The 19514-nt window shown below is 49.7% G+C and overlaps 2 protein-coding genes across 2 annotated transcripts in view; one reads left to right on the top strand and one right to left on the bottom strand.

The window, feature by feature from the left end:
- BCO1 (beta-carotene oxygenase 1) overlaps window positions 1-19514 on the top strand; it is a 174448-nt gene that overhangs the window by 44960 nt on the left and 109974 nt on the right. The window contains exons 5-6 of the mRNA XM_042919373.1: window positions 13068-14216; window positions 17732-17872. The gene's annotated coding sequence lies outside the window, so the exon portion shown is untranslated. The remainder of the gene's footprint in view (window positions 1-13067; window positions 14217-17731; window positions 17873-19514) is intronic.
- LOC122208387 (polycystic kidney disease protein 1-like 2) lies at window positions 447-1102 on the bottom strand. The gene has a single exon (XM_042919404.1). It carries the CDS (start codon window positions 781-783, stop codon window positions 466-468), a length of 318 nt encoding a protein of 105 aa, XP_042775338.1. The 5' UTR covers window positions 784-1102; the 3' UTR covers window positions 447-465.

Raw genomic sequence — 19514 nt, forward strand, 5'->3', positions numbered from 1 at the left:
AAACGTCCCCTCCTTTTGCAGGTGCCCCACCTCCCCTGACACACACAGCATTCCTCCTCCCTGACTCTGTCCAGCGGGCCGGGGCTCAGTATTTCTCCAACTCTGGTAGTAACTTTACATTTCAGAAATAGGAGTGCATCTTCCAATTGATGCACACATTTAATGACTTGGTATTTTTCTTTTCTGAAGGTAAAGTTCTTGTAAATTGCTAGCCTGTCTCACAGTTAAAAGGATCTTAGAACTGAGGAAATACGGTTTTACTCATATTTTACACGTGTGCCCTAGGGCAGGATTTTGTGACCTTACCTTCCTAACCTTGGGTTCTCATACAACGGAGGCAAGGACCCTCCTGAGGGCGACTGTGACGGGGACGTACCACACCTTGGTAAGCCTCTAGGCCTGGCCTAGAGTCTCGGTCCCAGAGCCTCTGTCCCCAAACTCGGATTGTCTCGGCAGTTAATGTCATCATTGCCAACCAGGTGCTGTGTAAGCTTGTAATGAATAGATAAAGGGATGGTAGAAGCCTAAGGACAGGTCAGCTGGCAGGAGGGAAAGTGTGGGCACAGGGGACCAGGACAGCCTGACCTTCAGAGGCTGGGTGACAAACACACTCTCCACGAAGGAGACGGCCACGGAGAGGAGCCATTTGAGGGAGCTGGCCCGCCCGTAGTGCAGGCCGTAGAGCATGGTGAAGAAGGCCGCCACGCCGCTGGTGGCCGCCACCAGGAGCCAGCCCCCCAGGACACACCACCAGGGCAGGCCGCGAGGAGGCTTGCTCGCCATCCGGGAGCTGAAAAGGAGCGGGGTATGATCAGGGTGGCGCACCTACCGGGCTCAGGTTCACATGCCACTTCACCCACCAGCTGCATGACTGTGGCTGAGCTCCTTGACCTCTCAGACCTCAGTTTTCTCCTCTGTATCTCGTACCCGCCTCAAAGGGCTTCATTCTACATTCCATCCGGTTTACATACTTTTATTCTACTGAGGTCACGTTTATTCGGTGCTTTACACAGATTTGCTCCCATTACTCATGGGAAGCCTAGATGGCTGGTACTATATAATTTTTTAAACTTTTCTTTAATGTTTATTTATCTTAGAGAGACAGGGGGACAGAGGATCCAAAGCAGGCTCCCTGCCTTCATTGCAGAGCCTGAGCCGTGAGATCGTGACCTAAGCTGAAGTCTGACGCTTAACCAACTGAGCCACCCAGGTGCCCCGCACGTTTTTTTATTATGAAAATTTCTCATCCTACAAAAATCAGTTAGCACTACAAACCCTGAACAATTAGTTTCAACAGCCAAGGGATGGCTGTTAGACTCATTTCATCTACCTTCTCTTTCTCTCTCTCTCTCTCTCTCCCTCCTCTCCTCTCTGTCTCTGTCTCTGTCTCTCTCTCTCTCTCTCTCTCTGGGATATTTCAAAATAAATTCCAGACCTAATATAAAAGCATCCCTAATTACTTCAGAATATTTCTCAAAAATGGTCATTTTCTTACTGAATGACAGTAATAAATTTTCACACCTATCAAAATTACCAATTCCTTAATGTTGTCTAATAACCTGTCTATATTCACATTTCACTGATTATCTTTAAAAATGTATTTTAAAAATGTTTTATCTTTGAGAGAGAGTGTGTGCACACGTGAGCAGGACAGGGGCAGAGAGAAAGGGACAGAGAAAATCCCAAGCAGGATCTGCACTTCCAGCAAAGAGCACAATGGGAGGCTTGATCCCAGGAACATGAGAGTTGGACGCTTAACTGACTGAGCCATCCAAGCACCCCTAAAAATGTATTTTAAGTTTGACTTAGGAGATAGGAATTATCATTCCCATTTTACAGATGAGAAAACCGAAGCGCAGAGAAGTTGAGGGACTTATCCAAGGGTGCACAGTTAGGAAACAGCCCACGTGAATATGGCTATACACTGTGAGGTGCTCTACAAAGGGCTAAAAACTGCCTTTTGGCAAACTGCCCTGTTCAAAGCCTTCCTCCCTGAATTTGTGCAGGAATCCTGAATCCCTTCTGCCTGCAAAGATCTGGGTGAACGTCCTTCCAAGGTTTCCTGGGCTGCCTTCTCTCTGCAGGCCCCTCCTCTGGTGCCCACTCAGCACCTGGGGGAATGGATTACCTGGTGCGTGCCTGGGGCGGGGTGCCCAGCCGGCCCCCGAGGCGGCCCTTCAGGGTCTGCAGCTGGCTGAGGGCCCGGGCGTGGCTCTGGCACTGGGAGAGGCCGCGGGGCCCCACCAGCTGAAGCTCTTGCTCCATATGCTCCAGCTGAAGGTAGAGACACCGCCTGTAGGCATTGTCCTTCCAAGGGTCACTTGGGCGTGGCACCTGTCCTGGAGGACAAGGGAGAGAAAGCGCCTCAGCTGGTGCCGAAGGACAGAGCGGGCAGCCTGCCAAAATGACAGCAGTGTTAGTGACGGCTTTCTTGTATCGAGCGCTTGCTGTGTGCCATGCCGTGAGAGACCTGGGCTCAGATGGGGAGAGGTACCAGGCTCCCATGGCCAGTTAGCACGCGTAGGCTGCTCTTAACCTTTTAGCAAGGGCACTCTCAAAGCTTCCTTCCACATGGGCAGAAGAGAACAGAATAAATGCCCATCACTTGCCCCAAGAGCCAACCTTGGGCTAATCTTGTTTTGTCTCTGCCCCGCCCTCCAACATCCCCCACTTTTTTCTTCTGGAATACTTTAGAGCAAATCCTAGACATGGTGGTATCTCATCAGCAAATGTTTTGATATATACAAGATTTGCCTCCTGCCAAGATTTGCCTGGTGTCGGTCTTAGCCTTTTGTTTTCAACTTTGTTTTTTTTCTTAATCATGAAAAGTGTCCAGCCTACAAAAGCAGAGAGTGTGAGGACATGAGCCTGTACACACCCACGGCTCAGGATTACCAACTCGTGGCCACTCATGCTTCACCTGCACCCAGCCCGCCCTCTCTCCACGGGGATGATTTTGAAGCAAATTCCAAGGCCCAGGTCATGTCCCTAAATATCTCAGTATGCTTCTCCATGTGCTTCTAGGATGTGCTGTAATGCTACAGTGTGCTTCTAAAAATAAAAGCACGGTGTCATTGTCAGCCTTTGAAACGAGTGATGATAATCCCTTAATAGCACAAAATAGCCAGTCACTGGCCAAATTCCCTTGATCATCTCATGAATGTTTTCCTACAGTTGGCTTGTTCACATTTCGGCTTCCTAAAAAGTTAAACAAACAAACAAAAAACCCATAAAGGTGTTTTTTGTTTTAAATGACTCATTGCAAGAAAGAAACAACGTTGACTTTTCCACTGTTGTCCATGTATTTAAGGGACGCATGGCCTCTTCCAGCGGAACCAGGTCTGGGTCTCTGACCCTGAGCTGGGAGGCGGGCACCCAGGGGCACCTTCTCCTGGGACAGTAAAGAGCGCAGGTCCAGCGTTTGTCTTTGCAAAGGGTACGTGAAGCCAGATATGGGAGGTGACAGGAGAGAGCACCCTTGCCCCGCAGCTCCCCGGCAGTCACCAGTGAGAAGTGAGCGGGAAGGTAACCCGCCGTGTGAAGAAAGGTGCAGCAGGGCTCGGGCTAGATGCAGGGGAAGGTCTGGGGCAATGTCGACTCTGTCTCCCTGACTCAGGCCTCCTCCCTCACCCTCCTTCCTGGGTCTGCCTAGCCGAGGCCACAGCTACGGGTTCTGACATCAACAGCCTTCAGGTTGCAAGCCCTCAGGCAGTGTTTCTGGAAGATACCATCACTCCCTATCAATCATAACACCACTGAAGACTTGCTTTGTATCAGGCTGAGCACGTGTCTTGTGACCTCATTCAGTCCTTGAAATGAGCCAAGAGGCTGGATGGATCAATCCTCCCGTTTCATAGGGGAGGAAGCCAAGTTGCAGGTTGAGCAACTTGCCCAAAGTTGCACAATTGCTGGTGCGGCTGTGAGAGCCCCAGGACCTGGCTGGCTCCAGAGTCCACGTTCTGAGGCCTCTGCTAGGAAGACCAAGCCCCAGACTCAAGGCCAGACGTCCAGTGCAGGCATCAGTGGAGCTCCTGCAGAGTCGGCCTTCACAGGCAGCCCAAGCCCAGCTCTCTGGAGCATGGGGGTCAAGGTGGGGCTGACCGTGGGGTCAGCGTGGGCCCGGCCATGAGGGCCGTAAGTGTTAACAGTGAGGAGCTGGGATCTTGTCTTGAGGGCACTGACTCTCCACACTCGAAGTGTGCTCAAAAGTTGCCTAAGTGACTGGTTAAAATGCAGATTCTGGCCTCAGCCAGAAGCTAATTCACTATATCAGTGGTGGGACCAAGAGTTTATGAATTCAAATTCCCCATTCTGTAGACTCCGTGTCTGTATTCTAAACAAGATTTACATAGTGATCGGCCTTGTGTGTTAAAAATGGCAGCATTCTTAGCCCACACTATCCAGTATGATAGCCACTGGCCCCATCAATTAAATTAAAATTAATTAAAATTACCATTAAAAAATTCAGTTCCTTAGTCACACTAGCCACATTTCAAGTGCTCAGGAGCTAAATGGGGCCAGTGGCTGTCATACCGGATGGCACTGATATAGAACATTGCCAGCACTGTGAGAAGTTCTATTGGACAGCCTGTTCCGAACCCTGGCAACATCGATGTGGGTGGAAGATGAACAGAAAAGGGGCAAGTGGGGAGTCAGAGAGAGTAGTCCAAACCAGAATAATGTGCCATATATAGAACTCAATAAAAATGAAATGATGTTACTAAATTTTAGCTGAATACTGTTTCAAAAAGCTCTGAGTTTGAGACCTGCTGTTTTTCTGCCAGAGAATTAACCCAGTATTAAAAGGGTGTTAAAGACACACAAGTACCAAACGGAGATTTTCTCCCAGAAGGGTTGGAAGAGAATGGAGGAGTGACTTCTCACCCTGCCACTCCGTGTTCTTTACTGTCTTTCTACTGCCCTGTCCACCACCTTGTGCCCTGCCCCTTAAATTTTGAAATGGGTCTGGTTTGACTTTGCACCCCCCAGCACTTCACAGAAAGGAAACTGAGGCGTGGAGAATTGAAGTAACCTGCCCCACATCCCACAGCCCGTTAATCGCAGAGCCAATACCCAGAGTTGTCAGGGTGGCCAATGCTCCCCTTAACACATAGGCCAATGCTCCCCTTTCTGCTTTGTGCATTCCATCATGACCTGCTGTGCTGACGTCATCCCACTCACATTCGTTGTGTGCTTTCTATGTGTTGCATGGGGCCAGGCATGAGACAGATGGAGTCAGGACAGGGACAGGCTCCCACCTCACAGAGCTCAGGCTCCAGCAAGGTTGCTGTAGATTTTAAACAGCTCTTCACACAAGTCACGATGTGGCAGCAGGCACTGTCAGAGCGACGCAAGAGAAGCTTAGGGGCTAAAGGGTATGTGTCTGGAGGCCCCGTTGTGGCACTGGGGGTGGGGCTGCTCCCCTGAGGAAGGAGTGCTTAAACCAAGACTAACGCCTGATTGGGAATTAGCTAAGAAAGGAGAAAACACATTCTAGATGAAAGACCAAGCACACATGAAGGCCTTTAGCGGGAAGGCAGCTTGGCATTGTGAAGAAAGGGGTTGCCTGTGTACAGAGAGGGAGGTGACGGCAGGTGGTTGCAGGGGAGGTCGGTGAGAGACACTGCATAGGAGTTCTCGACTCCCTAGTGATCCAGATGCAGCCCAAAGACCTGTCTCCACGCGGTCCCCTTTCCCAGATCAGAAACATCAGGACTTACCTTCCGCTTGTACAGACCCAAGAGTGAGTGTTAAAGAGTCCTCTCTCTGCTTGGCTTCCTCCCAGGACTCCTGCCCTACCATGTTCTGCACACAGATGACATCTTCCACCAAGGCCAACAGTTGGTTGATGTCCATCAAGGTCACTGACTCCCAGCCAGAGGCAGGTGCTGGCACCTTCAGAGCTTTAAACAGGGAGCTGACGAGTCTCCACATATCCTGCAAGTGAGCCCAGGTTGGGTAAGGGGAACGTGAGCTATAGGTGATGGGGCAGGATAGTGGTCAAGAGAATTCACCCCAGGGCTTGGCGGTCTGGCTTTGAATCCCAGCTTTGCCCACTGAGATGTGACCTTGGACCACCCTGAGCTTCCATTTTGTCACCTATAGAGTCCCTCTTCTAGGATTTGAACTGATACATTCCAGGCTGTATTTCTCAAAGTGTGGCGTGTAGTAGGCGCTCAGTAAATGTTTATTGGTGCATGAATGCAGAAGAGTCCCTTCCATGGGTTTCTATGATAAAGGTGTAATATTTCGTACACGCAGGGTTCCCAGAAATTGTAGGTGCATACATGTAGGTGTTTTTGTGTATGTATGTGTGCACGTGTGTGTACATATACATGTGTGCAAGTGTATGTATATGTTTGTTTATGTCTTTGTATATGTATATGCACACACGTGTACATGTCTGTAGGTGTGTGCGTGTATACATGTGCACCTGCGTGATGCCTATACATGTGTATACATGCACATGTGGTATACATGTGTGTGCACGTGTGCACATGTAAACATGCATGCACATGTGTATGTGCACGTGCACACGTGTGTGTAGTTGATGAATCTTGGTGACTGATGCTGTCAGACAACGTGGGGTCGCCAGGCCTCAGGCCTCAGTTCTCCCTCCGCCATTTCTGCCCAGGCTAGAACACCCCTCCACCGCCAAGGTTGAAGACATGCCTTGGTCACCACTTCAAGTGTCAGAAGGCCATCCTCCATGGACTGCAGTGAGGGGGCCAGGCTGGGGGAGCCCCTGTCCCATTTCCCAGCATTCTGCTCCTTGGTGATCCGAGGACGAGTGTTTCGAAAGATCTGAACGATCAGGAGGTTGATGGGGAACATGAGGAGAGAGCTCTCCAGTCCAATCATCACTTCCTGCCAAGTGAATTCAATTTTACCTAGGACAGAGGAGGGAAGGGGTCAGTGGGAGAGCCTCCACCACCACTTCCAGAAGGGGGCTGTGCAGTAAGGACTCACATTGCCCACAGAGACGTCTGGCCCTAGAGTGGCTCCTGGGAGGTGACCTCTAAGCTCTTGGGTTGTTCTGCCCGGTAGGTACACCTTTGTTTACCTGGGGTCTTGGGCCACACTCTGTAGTCTATGTTAACAGTGATTAGTGGTGAGGGCCTTGGCCACACAGCATCACCTCAGCCTCTGGAGGGGCCGGAGGCCAAGGTCAGCCATGTGGGAGTCAGCTATGTCTGTGTGAGCAAGCCCCAATAAAAACTCTGGATACCAGGGCTCAGGGGAGTGTCCCTGGTTGGCAGTATTCCATGTGTGTTGTCACACATCATTGTCAGGAGGAGTGAGCATGGTCACAGATCGCCTGTGGGGAGAAGACAACTGGAAGCTGTGTACCTGCTCTCCCCCTGCCCTAGCCCCACGCACCTCTTTCCTTTCCTGATTTTGACCCGTATCCTTCCTCCGTAATGAGTGTAACAGTGTTTCTGATGTCTGTGAGTACTTGTTGAATTATTGAATTGGAGGGTGGTCGTGGGACCTCGGGAATGATGTGGCACTACCCCTGACCGTCATGACGGTGCGAGTTACCCAAGTCCATCTTTTGCTCAGCTGGGTCCTTGGGAACACCCCAGAACATGATGCTGGTCAGCATGGTGCAGAGGAGCATGGAGAAGCAGCAGGACACCCTCTGGACGCGGGTAAAGTTGCTCCGAGCTGAGCAGCCGAAGACAGAATACCAGATGTGTCCATCCTGGAAGCCTGTGGAGGTCTTCATGAGAAACAGGTGGCTGTGAAGAGGCAGGGAGAGAAGAACAGGGATTGGAGAAGGCTGGTCTCTTCGGAGCAGTCCTGGGATGCGAGGGAAGGGCTTGTTTCCAAGATTTATCCTCTACTGTCTCTAGTGTGGGAGACATACGGCACCTTAGCATCATTCAGAGTTAATGGTGGGGGCTCTGCACAGAGTGAGTTGCAATCCTAGATGGCTCTGCTGCTCGTCGTGTGTCCTCAGGCAAGTTACTTTACTCTTTCCACATCAGTTTACTAGTCTGTAAAATGGGGATAATAACATAATCTGCCTAATGGGACTATTGAAAGGTTTGTGGTCATATTTGTCAAGCATTTGGTAAAGTAGCTGGCATATATGTGAGTGTTCATCAGTGTTAGCAAATTATTTTTGTTATAATTTTTTTAATGTTTATTTATTTTTAAGAGAGAGGGGCAGAGAGAGAGAGAGACAGAGAATCAGAAGCAGGATCCAGGCTCTGAGCTGTCAGCACAGAGCCTGATGCCGGGCTCAAACCCACAAACCGTGAGATCATGACCTGAGCTGAAGTCGGATGCTTATCCAACTGAGCCACCCAGGTGCCCCTAGCAATTATTTTTGTTATAATTTTCATACAGTAGTTAGCTATACTATTAGGTTAATTATAATTAGTGCATTGGAGGATACTGGTTAAAAATTCCAGGCTATAGGTTCAGGCTCAGTTTGAGAGAATAAAAATTGCAAGACAGAGTTTCTGGAAATGGCACCATATTCTCCTTAAGAATCTGTGTTATTTCCCTGTGAGCAGAATGCAGTCTAATCAGGGGCCCTGCTTCTCCTGAGTGTGCAGAACTGATGCTCCCAGCTGGCGCCCATTCTGGTGGCCAGTGCCAGCACCCCTCAGAGTTGTACTTTGACTGTCATTCTGTAATTCGTGAGTGGACTGGACTCAGAGTAAAGGTGCATAAAGAGATAGGTCAGCTGCCAACAACAGTGATTTTCCACGTGGTTGTTCTGCCCATCGTTCTATTGACAACTCACCAAATATTTGGTGAGCCTCGTGCTGTGTGCCCCGTGCTCTGCTGGGCACCAGGATTCATGGGGAAGTGACACAGTCCTGCCTTCAGACACCCCTTTGTCTCATTTCCAGGCATCGCACGTTTGATGATCTGCTCCTGTGACCGAGCACTTACTCTGAGCGCTCGCCGTGCTAAGTTTGCTCCCCACATCATTTCACAGGACGCGCACGGGTCCCCGTGGGGTAGGCACACCAAACAACTCCTTTTTCAGATGTGGAAGCTGAGACCTGGAGAGGTGCAGTGACTCTTCCAAGGTCGTGCAGCAAGTCAGTAGCAGCATGTGGAACTGTGCAGTGTGCCCACATCTGTGTTACACTTCTCCTGGGGTCCAAGTCTCTCGGACTCAGACTTTTTCTCTTTGCAGGCCGAGCTGTTCGGAGTGGCAGCTAGGAGGGAAAGTCACCTTTCAGTAAATGCACTGGAAACAGACTTTGTTTTTGAACCTAACTCAGAAGCCATTTAAAGTAGAGGTCATGGGGCGCCTGGGTGGCTCAGTCAGTTAAGTGTCTGACTCTTGACTTCGGCTAAGGTCATGATCCCAGGGTTGTGGGATCGAGCCCTGCATCAGGCTCTGCACTGAACATAGAGCCCAGTTAAGATTCATTCCCCATCCCCCACTCATGCGCTCACTCATTCCCTCTCTCTCTCTCTCTGTCTCTCAAAAATAAAACAAAAATAAAGTAGAGGTGACAAATTCACATACCTAAAAGGACCTGGGTAGACACAAACAAATGAAGTAAATGAGTGAAGTGGGTTGGGAGTAAGATAATAGGGAGTGGGGGCACCTGGGTGGCTCCGTCGGTTAAGCGTCCGACTTCAGCTCAGGTCACGATCTCGCGGTCCGTGAGTTCGAGCCCCGCGTCGGGCTCTGGGCTGATGGCTCAGAGCCTGGAGCCTGCTTCCGATTCTGTGTCTCCCTCTCTCTCTGCCCCTCCCCCGTTCATGCTCTGTCTCTCTCTGTCTCAAAAATAAATAAACGTTAAAAAAACTTTTTTTTAAAAGATAATAGGGAGTGGGTGGGGATTGTGGCAAAACAGAGTGTACATGGCCTGTATAAGAGGAAAGCTGGTCCCCAGCTCTAGCAGATTGGTGCCATGTAGGAACATACTTGCCGCATTTTCATACTTGCCGGGTTTTTGTGGAGTCTCTTGATTTTCTAATAATGGTTAGGAACAGACTGAGTGTCCATCAATAGGAGGATGGCTGAATTAGTTGTGGGACATCCGGTCTGTGGATTATCATGCAGCCAATAAGGAAGAGTTTGACTCAAACACACTGTCTTGGAAGGATGTTCATGGTGTACCATCAAAGAAAAAGGGTGACATAGTAGGAGTAGTTCCATTTTAAAAGATATGAAATAAATGGTCTGTGGTATTGTATGTGTGCACATGAGTGTGTGTGTGTGTGTGTGTGTACATTTGTATTTGCGTTGATGTGTTTGGGCAGATGTGGAAAGAAGGAAGTAAAGCTAAGGGAGACACGTGCTGAAACACCCGTGTGGAGTAAAACAGCATGAAGAAGGAGCCCCAGATGGCCAGACATGGAATTGCCTTTCAAAATCAGGCTGTTCAGTCACATAAAACATATTATTGTACGACACATATAAAGAAATACGGATAACCGTTCTAACCGTTTTCACCACATCAAAGATCATTCTGTGTCAGAGGATCCATGTCCCTCCAGGGCCCCTCAGTCCCAACAAGAAAAACTGATTGGTCATTAACGTCACACATTTGAAGCTATCCAGTCCCCATAGCTGAAACATGCTTTTGTTTGGCTTCACCTGGATTGCAGTGCACCTTCCCTAAAGATGAAAGAATAAGGTGAACAGCATTTGCTTGAAAAGAAGAAAGTACCTGAACTGTTTCCTGTCCTGCTCTGTGGCCACCGGAAATTCTTTGTCGAGGATGCAGTCTCCGACATCAATGGACAGCCACGAGTTGCAGAGGAAATACCACTTCCGGTTCGTTGCCAGGTCATGCACCAGCACCCGGCTCACGTACCTGCAGAAGGGACCCGCGCTTTTGAGGACAAGGTTGGGAGGTGAGGCTTCTTTGCATACCACGAAGGTAACACCTTTGCAAACCTGAGCCCAAGAACAAGAGCTCCTGAAAAGAGAAACTGTATTTTTCTTCATTGTCCTTGGCGCCTTGGCCAAAATGCCCCGATCAGCGGCTGAATTTGGCCTCACGTGGGGAGCTCACGGAGATGCTGCTGCAAGAGGGTACCTTCTGAAACTATTTACCCTAGTGCAGGGCCGCAGGCCCAGGGCCAGCATCCAGATGCAAGTGAGGAAAGCCACGTTGTCTAAATTGTGTGCGTTCAGGGAGGTGTAGACTCGGGCGCACAAGACCTCGTCTTCCTGCCGGCTTCCACCCAGAGAACGAGCTGTCTGTTTTGGACTCAGGACTTCATGGATATCAATCATCTAACCTGATTTAGGTCTTTGAGGCCCACGTAAGGAATGAGATCATCTCGCCTCTGCTGGGATGGGAGATGCCGGAGCAGCCATTTCCCCTGTTGCCTTATGGCCAGTAAGAATAGTGATAGGTATCAACAGCCACTCTCTGCTGAGCATTTACTGCGTAATGCGGACTGTGCTCGGAGGCTCTGGACGCGCGTCTTCTCGCTTCCAGGAGGACAGCCCTGTCAGGCATGCAAGAGCCTCCTCTGTTGAGGTCACACAGCCTCCGGGGGAGGCCAACATCCAGTGGCTGATGGGTGCAGTGCCTGGGTGTGGTCAAGACCTGGGCATCTCAGCCCGACTCGGAACACTCCAGAGCTCCCCGTGGGGGTCAGCCACGCTGTTGTGCTGCATCAGAGCTCTGCCCCCTCTGCTCCTCCTGCCCAGGGGCTTCTCTCCCTGCCCAGGGGCTGGTCCCAGGCACCCTGCATATTCAACTCTATCTCCGAGTCCAATGTACAGCCCTTGAAGTAGTAATGTGTAATCCCTTAGGTAAATTAAAGACAGCAATGTAAGTGCTGTGTTTTTCTAAAGTTGCAAGCCTCTGATGGGGGGTCAGGCTGGAAATGACTCATCTAGGTGACTAGTTTTGGTCTCACACAGAAGGGGCAGATTCTTGGCTCTGAGCTTGCCAGCTGTGTGACCTTGGGCAAATCACTTACCTTCCCTGGGCTTGGATTTTCCCACCTGCAAAACAAGGATGAGGGTACTTGTCCCTGAATGAGAGTACTTGGTCATTGTTGAGGAGCCAGTGAAAAAGGGCACAGAAACAGGAAGGCTTAGTCTAGTGCTTAGCAGGGGCGGCTGTTCCTGCCTCTTCCACTAAAGAATCAGCCCAGTGTCTCATTAGTCCCCTCTTATTGGGCAAGGTTTGTCTTCACAGCGGGTACCTATCCCCATTTTACAGATGGGGAGCTGGGGGCTCAATGACAGGTTGATGCTGCAATGTGCCAAGGGTGAGCTAACACTGGACGCCAGGGTTGCAACTTCCAGTCCTTGTAGCTACTGATCCCATCTGTGTGGCTCATGGATGGGTGGGCCTCTCCAGCCCTCACTGTCCTTATCGGTGAAGTAGGGACCCATTCTATGTGTTTGCGGAGGCTTGTGTGGATCAGCCAGGTGGCACGTGCACAGCCCTGGGCTGGCACTTAGGGGGTTCTCGTGGTGTGCCGCCCTCCCCCCCCCCCCCCCCGCCCCGTGACTTACCAGGATGGACGGTCCCCTGAGTTGTCATGCCACAGCCGCAGACTCCTCAGCTCCCCCAGGGGGAACAGGGTGGAGAGTAAGAAGACATCTACTCCTCCTCGCTCAAAAACTGGGATGTCAGGATCTGACAGGTGGTGGGGTTCACTCTCTCCATCCAGGCCATATAGGGTGATAGTCACCTGAAATCCAGAGACTAGGAGAGGCCGACTCCCCCTGGTAACCAGGCCCTGCTCGCCGTGTTTCCTTGGAAGTGTCCAAAAACCAGTGAAAACCAACATAGCACGGCCCCTTCATTCTCTCTTCTCCTCCCATCTTGGGCCTACTGAATTATTTTTCAGGTGTATGAAGATTTGGGGTCACACTGTCTGCATTTATGTATTCAGCGTGAGTTATAAAACGCTTCCTGGTAACTTTTTCAAACTTCCCATGTACTTATTTGTAAGGGCTTTAGGGTAGGGACTGATCTCTCCCCCTAACAGTTATATTCCCAGTGTCTCCCAGAGTACCTGGCCCTGAGACAATGCATGAGTGCCCATTGTCTTGAAAATGCATATTCCTAGGCCCCCCCTCCAGACCACTCAACTGAAAATCCTGGGGCCAGGGCCCAGGAATCTATTTTTCTGCAGCTGTCCAGGTGATACTGATGGCTGATTTCCTGAGCAGAAACAGCTACCATACTGCCATCTGTGTTCTGCCCACGTCTGTCAGCCTCACCACTGCAGCATCCCTGCACCCACGTCCAACTGCCAGCAGCTGTCTCTTTCCTGGGGTTTCTTGGGCTGTTAGAACAGAGACTGGAAGTGCCAGAGGATTAATGGCGATACATGCTGTTCTCCACCAGTGACTGATGGGATTCGTGGGTAAGTGACCCAGTTCCCCCAGCCATCAGTGGGGTGACTTTGAGGCCCATGTTGCTTACCATTTTGCCAAGTTCATAGTGGGTGTAGGCTCCAGCTGCCCAGAGAGGTAACGGATTTGATAATGCACCCCTTATCAGTTCTTTCTCTTCCCTATCAGCTTCCCAGTCCCCTACTGGGGTGTCCTAGGGTCCCCCTCTCAAGGCAACTACTTATGCTTCCACAGCAGGGTTCATCCACTATAGACATCCTGGGCCGGATGATTCCTTGCTCTGGGGGCTTTCCTGTGCATTGTAGGATGTTTAACAGCACCCCTGGCCTCTACTAACCATCCAAACTAAGACGATGTCAAACGGACATGTGGCCCAACTCTCCAGAAAGAGAAATGGCCTGTGGATCATAGGTTTTCACGTCTTTCCTATAAGGTAGTCTCTTTAGTGTCAAACAGAAATAAGATGAATGTTTCATTCGATGGATGAAATTAATTCCTATGTTTATTCAGTGAACAGTTACCGAGCTCTTACTTTATGTTAGCCACCTGGTTGAGGACCTAAGACACAGCAATAAATAAAAATAAAACAGATGCAAACATAAATGAAAATAAGATCTAAAAAGTAACAGACAAATGCCCCACTGTAGTGAAGCTCGATATCATTTTTGAAAAAACAATGGAGCTTCCTCTGAGATAGTAGACACAGTGCCAGTGGTTCTCAAAGTGTGTTCCATTGAGCCCTCAGTTTGAGTAAAGGAACCTTGGAGGCTGCTGTCAAGATAGTGTATCGAGATGAGGAACATCGCACAGGCCAGACTTAACTCAGGATGCCGAAGCATTGCAGGGACCACCTGCTGTATGCTCCACAGCCAAATGTTCACGAACCTCAGAGAATTGATAAGTAAGTGAAATAATTTCTTTACTACCTCTCGTCAGCCTGCTCCAGGACAGATGGCTCAACCTGACCTTTTAGCTAGATGCCAGCTAATCAGTTTACCCCCAAAAATCTAAGACTCCTTGTTTTCAAATGGGAGGCATTGTTCCTTTCTTTCCTTTCTCCCTTCTCTCTGAAGAATTTTGTTTTTGCTCTACCCATTGATAACAGTTTGCTGACTCTTCTTATGTGAGCAAATTTGCATGCAGGTTACTAACTGTCTGAGTTATTCTTTGATAGGGATAAGGGAGATGACCAGTGTCATTGTGCTAGGCCCCATCTCTCCCCTAACAAGTTCCTACTTTATCTTTTTAAATATTGGGGCTTGGAGTGATGTTTTGTTTGCCAAAAAGATTCTTTCCTGTAAAAAAATGAGAAGAGGGGAAAAAAAATCCTACAATACCGTATTCACTATGCTAACGTGACTCAACAGTGGGCCAGCAAGGGCTTTGCTGGGAGGGGCACACTGATCAACCGGGCGGGGGGGGGGGGGGGAGTCTTGGATGGACAGGTACCTTCGAGGAAGTGGCTGCCCCTCTCCGGTGTCCAGTGTAGACTGTCACCAGGTAGTGGTACTGGGCAAAGGGATCGTTGTCCTCCAGCACTGTGACCTTCACCTGGACAGAAGGATGGCGTTAGGAGGGCCCTGTTCAGTGGGTTCATGCACTACACAGCAGCCAAGAGTGAGCTGGGCATTCATGACAAGGGAAGAGAGCAAAATTATGTATGTTATTTATTCATTCCATTGGGTGAGAACAAGTAAAATAAAAAACTTTTAAAATAAAATAGTACAAAATGCATTTCATATGAACTATGACTCAAAGTAGTCAAACTGGAAATGAACTTGGTATTAAGGTGAGAACGTTCAGTGTTTGATCTGGAGAATGATACAAACTCTGTTTATCTAGAATTTCTAACATTGGTAACCAGATTGGGACTCTAAGGGAATTTAAAAGGAAGGAAGGCTAAGGTGGTTTAGCAGCAAAACAAAACAAAGCTGGACTAGAGGTCGCAGTGGGCTCTGTGGTGAGCCGTCCAGATCTCCCAGCAGTGGACGGTTGTCTGCTCCAGTTGTCTGGGATGTGACAGCCACCTCTACTGAGGTCATATCCCCTCCGGGGGAGGCTGACGTGTGAAGGCAGATTGATGTGGTATCTGGGCATGCTCAAGACCTGGGCATCTCGACCCAACCCAGGGCATCTCTGGAGCTCCCAGCCCAGCTTCCCTTTCTCTCTCTCTCTTTCTTTCTTTCTTTCTTTCTTTCTTTCTTTCTTTCTTTCTTTCTTCCTTCCTTCCTTCCTTCTTCCTTCCTTCCTTCCTTCCTTCCTTCCTTCCTTCCTTCCTTCCTTCCTTTTTACTTTTATTGTTTTAATTTACATCCAAATTAGTTAGCATATAGTGCAACAATGATTTCAGGAGTAGATTCCTTAGTGCCCCTTCCCCATTTAGCCCATCCCCCCTCCCACCACCACTCCAGCAACCCTCTGTTTGTTCTCCATACTTAAGAGTCTCTTCTGTTTTGTCCCCCTCCCTGTTTTTATGTTATTTTTGCTTCCCTTCCCTTGTGTTCATCTGTTCTGTGTCTTCAAGTCCTCATGAGTGAAGTCCTATGGTATTTGTCTTTCTCTGACTCATTTCGCTTAGCATCATACCCTCCAGTTCCATCCACGTAGTTGCAAATGGCAAGATTTCCTTCTTTTTCATTGCCGAGTGATACTCCATTGTCCATACACACCGCATCTTCTTTGTCCATTCATCCTTCGGTAGACACTTGGGCTCTTTCCGTACTTGGGCTGTTGTGGACAGTGCTGCTTCTCTTTCTGCTCGTCCTGCCTCCTTCCCTCCCTTTCCAGGGCTGAGCGCAGGCACTCCTTGTGAAACACCCTGCACACTCAGCTCCGCTGCAGAGTCTCTTTCTTGGGAACCAAGCGACAGGGGAGGCGCTTAAAGTATTAATGTTGAATCCCCCGTGTGAATCGAAGACAGCAGTATAAATGCCTTAACTATGAGCTTATTAAGCTTTGTGCCACCTTCACATCCTGAGAGGTGTTGCTGTGTGTGGGGAGGGCGGGAAATGGAGAATATTTCAGAACTTTGTGACAGTGCATCCTTGCAAGAATTTATGTGCTCACTCAGACACTCAGAATTTTACTGAAGGCTCCTTAAATGTCAGATACGGTGCGCATATTAGAAAAGTAATCAGAACTTTGTTGTTGGCAATTTGTTTTTCTCGTTTCTATCCTCAGAGCTGTTTTATGGTCAGGCAGATCTGGGTCTGAATTCTGGCTTCTTGGAGGTGACTTTGGACCAGTTAGTTGCCCTCCCTGATCTTTGGTCTTTTCCTCTGTAAGGTGATAGAGGCACCGTCCGGTTAAGGGTGGACTCAGAAGGCCCAGGTTGTCCATACCCTGCACATTTCAAAGAAAGACCTGGATCTTGGCCAGCTCTTGAAAGATAACCCCTGAGTGCTTGGAATCTCCTGCATGATGAGTGTCTTTTTTTTTTTTTTTAAACGTTTATTTATTATTGAGAGATGGAGAGACACAGAGCATGAGCAGGGGAGGGGTAGAGAGAGGGGGAGACACAGAATCCAAAGCAGGCTCCAGGCTCTGAGCTGTCAGCACAGAGCCTGACGTGGGGCTTGAACTCACGAGCTGTGAGATCATGACCTGAGCCACAGTCGGTCGCTTAACCAACTGAGCCACCCAGGCGCCCCAAGTGATGAGTGTCTTTGAATACCTTGGTCCACACCAGGTAGTCTCTGCTAACAGTCTGATTTATGATGAGGGCTTTGGGCCATGCTGTATCAGTCTGACCTCTGGGTGGTGGTGGTGATGATAGGTGATTTGTTGGAGACTGAGTGACTGACCTCACTTACTCAGTGGGCACTCCATATGTCTGTGGCTGACCCCCCATTAAACCCTGGACCCCAGGCCTCAGGTGAGCTTCGTATGAACTGTCACACGCCATTGCTAGAGAATGCCGTCTGTCCATACAGCTCTCCTGGGGGAGTAGTCGGAAGCTCTTGCCAGATCTCTCCTGAACTCTTCCCTTTTCTGATTTTCATCTGCATCCTTCATTGCAATAAACCATAATCATGAGTATCACAGCTTTTCTGAATTCTGAGAGTCTTCCCAGCAAATCGCTGAACTTGAGGTTGGTCTTGGGGCCTCTCAATCTTCTTCTTAGAGGTGAAGTGAGCATTAAATGGGATAATCACTGGCATTTAGTAAATCCTCAATAAATGGTCAGTAGAATAATCCTCCTGACAATTTGATGAGAATGGACATTTTATATACAATGAGGCTGAGAAGCTGGCTTGCTTGGGATGACCTGGCTTTGCTGCTGGCCCTTTGGCTCCCCACCTGAGCTCCATCCCCTGAAGTTCCTGCAAGGGAACACCCCCTGCTCCTTCCTCCCATTCCTGCAGACCATGCAACCTCACCTTGGCCTGATCCTGAGCGTCCTTCCTCCTTGCCCAGATCACCACCAGCACGTAGGCCACGCAGAGGCAGCCCACGGTAGTCACAACCACGGGGTTATCTTCAAAGGTGGCAAAGAGCTCGGTGGTCTGGCGGACGTCGATGGCATTGGGCATCACCAGGAACGTGCTTCCAAAGAAGGTGAGGTGGTTGCAGAGGCAGTGTGTCTGGGAGAGGGTGGTCCGTGGCCCCACCTGCAACCCCAAAGAGGCCCTGGTAGGAATGGCAGCACGTCTCTGGCTCACTAAAGCCCAAGGGAGGTGGAAAGTTCCCTGAGGAGGCCTGGGGAGACCAGCTCTAGGATTCTCTTGAGATTTTTTAGTTAGCTAAAAATCTTTAAATGTCAACAATATTATCTATAACAAGTATCTTTGTACCCGTCATTCTCAGTGGGCACCTTGTATCTCATGAGTCATCTTTGCCCTTTTAAAGAACTATTACGGGTGAAGGCGAAGTTCCCTCTATCCCCCACCTTCCATTAGCAGCCATTGTCACAACTTTGGTGCACATGATTCCGTTATATTCTCCACCCGATGCTCACTCGTTGGACAGATATGTATTGAGTGCAAAATCTGTGCCAGGCAATAGGCTAGGTGCTGAGAGGCCATCCAGGGTAATCAGCTCATCTCAGGTTTCCAGGGACTTATCTATTTCTAAAAATGAAAGCCCCAAGTCCTGGGATACGCTAGGGTGGTCGGTCATCTCACGCTGAAGATAAAAAACAAAAACAAAAAACCAAAAAACTGATACTGGAGAATCATGTAAAGAAAAGGGAAGGGCAAATGTTTAAATCCTGAACTGGTGTCTTAGCACCAGGAATGCGCTCCCTGAATTTCACCCCTCTTAGGTTTAGGCACCAGGGGCCCCTCGCCTGGGCTCATGCTTTGAGTGCGTGCTGCTCTAGCTATCGTCAGGCAGCACCTGTCTGCACAAGACAGGGAGCTCGGGGGCCCCAGGGACGTGCCCACCACAGCACAGAGCACTCACCGTGTCTAGGGAAAGGCTCTAGGTGACCCTGAGGATGACGCCCTCCTTAAATTTTGCAGCGTAGATGTCTCACTTGTTTTACCCTAGTCCTGGCCCTGGGATTCCCCCTTCTCGACTATGGTTTGGGGACCTGGACCTGGAATCCCTTGCTTCTAGGGCGTGCACAGCCCTGTTCCTCAGGATCACTCTTCTCTGGTGGACTGGCCACCGGTGTGCCCACCCTCGGGCATGAGGGTGGCAGGATGTGGCTATGGGGGGCAAGGTGTGTGGATGGAGCTTGGGTACATGGTCCCCTGTGGTACAGGACCATAACATTGGGGCCAGGGGTGGGGGTGGAGACAGGAATGGACCAGGGCTGGGGGCCCCCATCTGTGTTCTTAATTCACACCTTGCACTTAAGTCCTTTCCTAAATCCTTCTGTCAACTTTCAGTTACCCCCCAGGGCCACTTGGTGGGCAGAGATTATGTTCAACCCCACAACTCAGTGCCACTTTTCACTTCAGGGTCTACCAGGAGGTGGTGAGGTGGGAGGGGTGGGGAGCAGGAAACACTGGCATGCAGAAAGTTCTCCCCTCAGCTCAGCGCATGAGGAAGGACCTGCTGCAGCCCAAACTGCCCCAGCAGGTAACTCTTGTCTCTTTTCCTTAACAAGCCACCCAGCAGAGGGGTCACGTGGGCATGACACCAAGTGTTTATTGACAGATTTCACATGGCCCTTAGTTCCGTGTTTGCTTCATTGTTTTTCTGTTTCCCAATCCTGGTCAGCGCTTGTCATGCAGCTTTGGGCCTTACGGGA

The sequence above is a fragment of the Panthera leo genome, chromosome E2, assembly GCF_018350215.1.
Source record: "Panthera leo isolate Ple1 chromosome E2, P.leo_Ple1_pat1.1, whole genome shotgun sequence".
NCBI classification, from domain to species: domain Eukaryota; kingdom Metazoa; phylum Chordata; class Mammalia; order Carnivora; family Felidae; genus Panthera; species Panthera leo.

Coding starts and splice junctions, on each gene's coding strand:
- LOC122208387 (XM_042919404.1), bottom strand. CDS start 783: ATGGCGAGCAAGCCTCCTCGCGGCCTGCCCTGGTGGTGTGTCCTGGGG.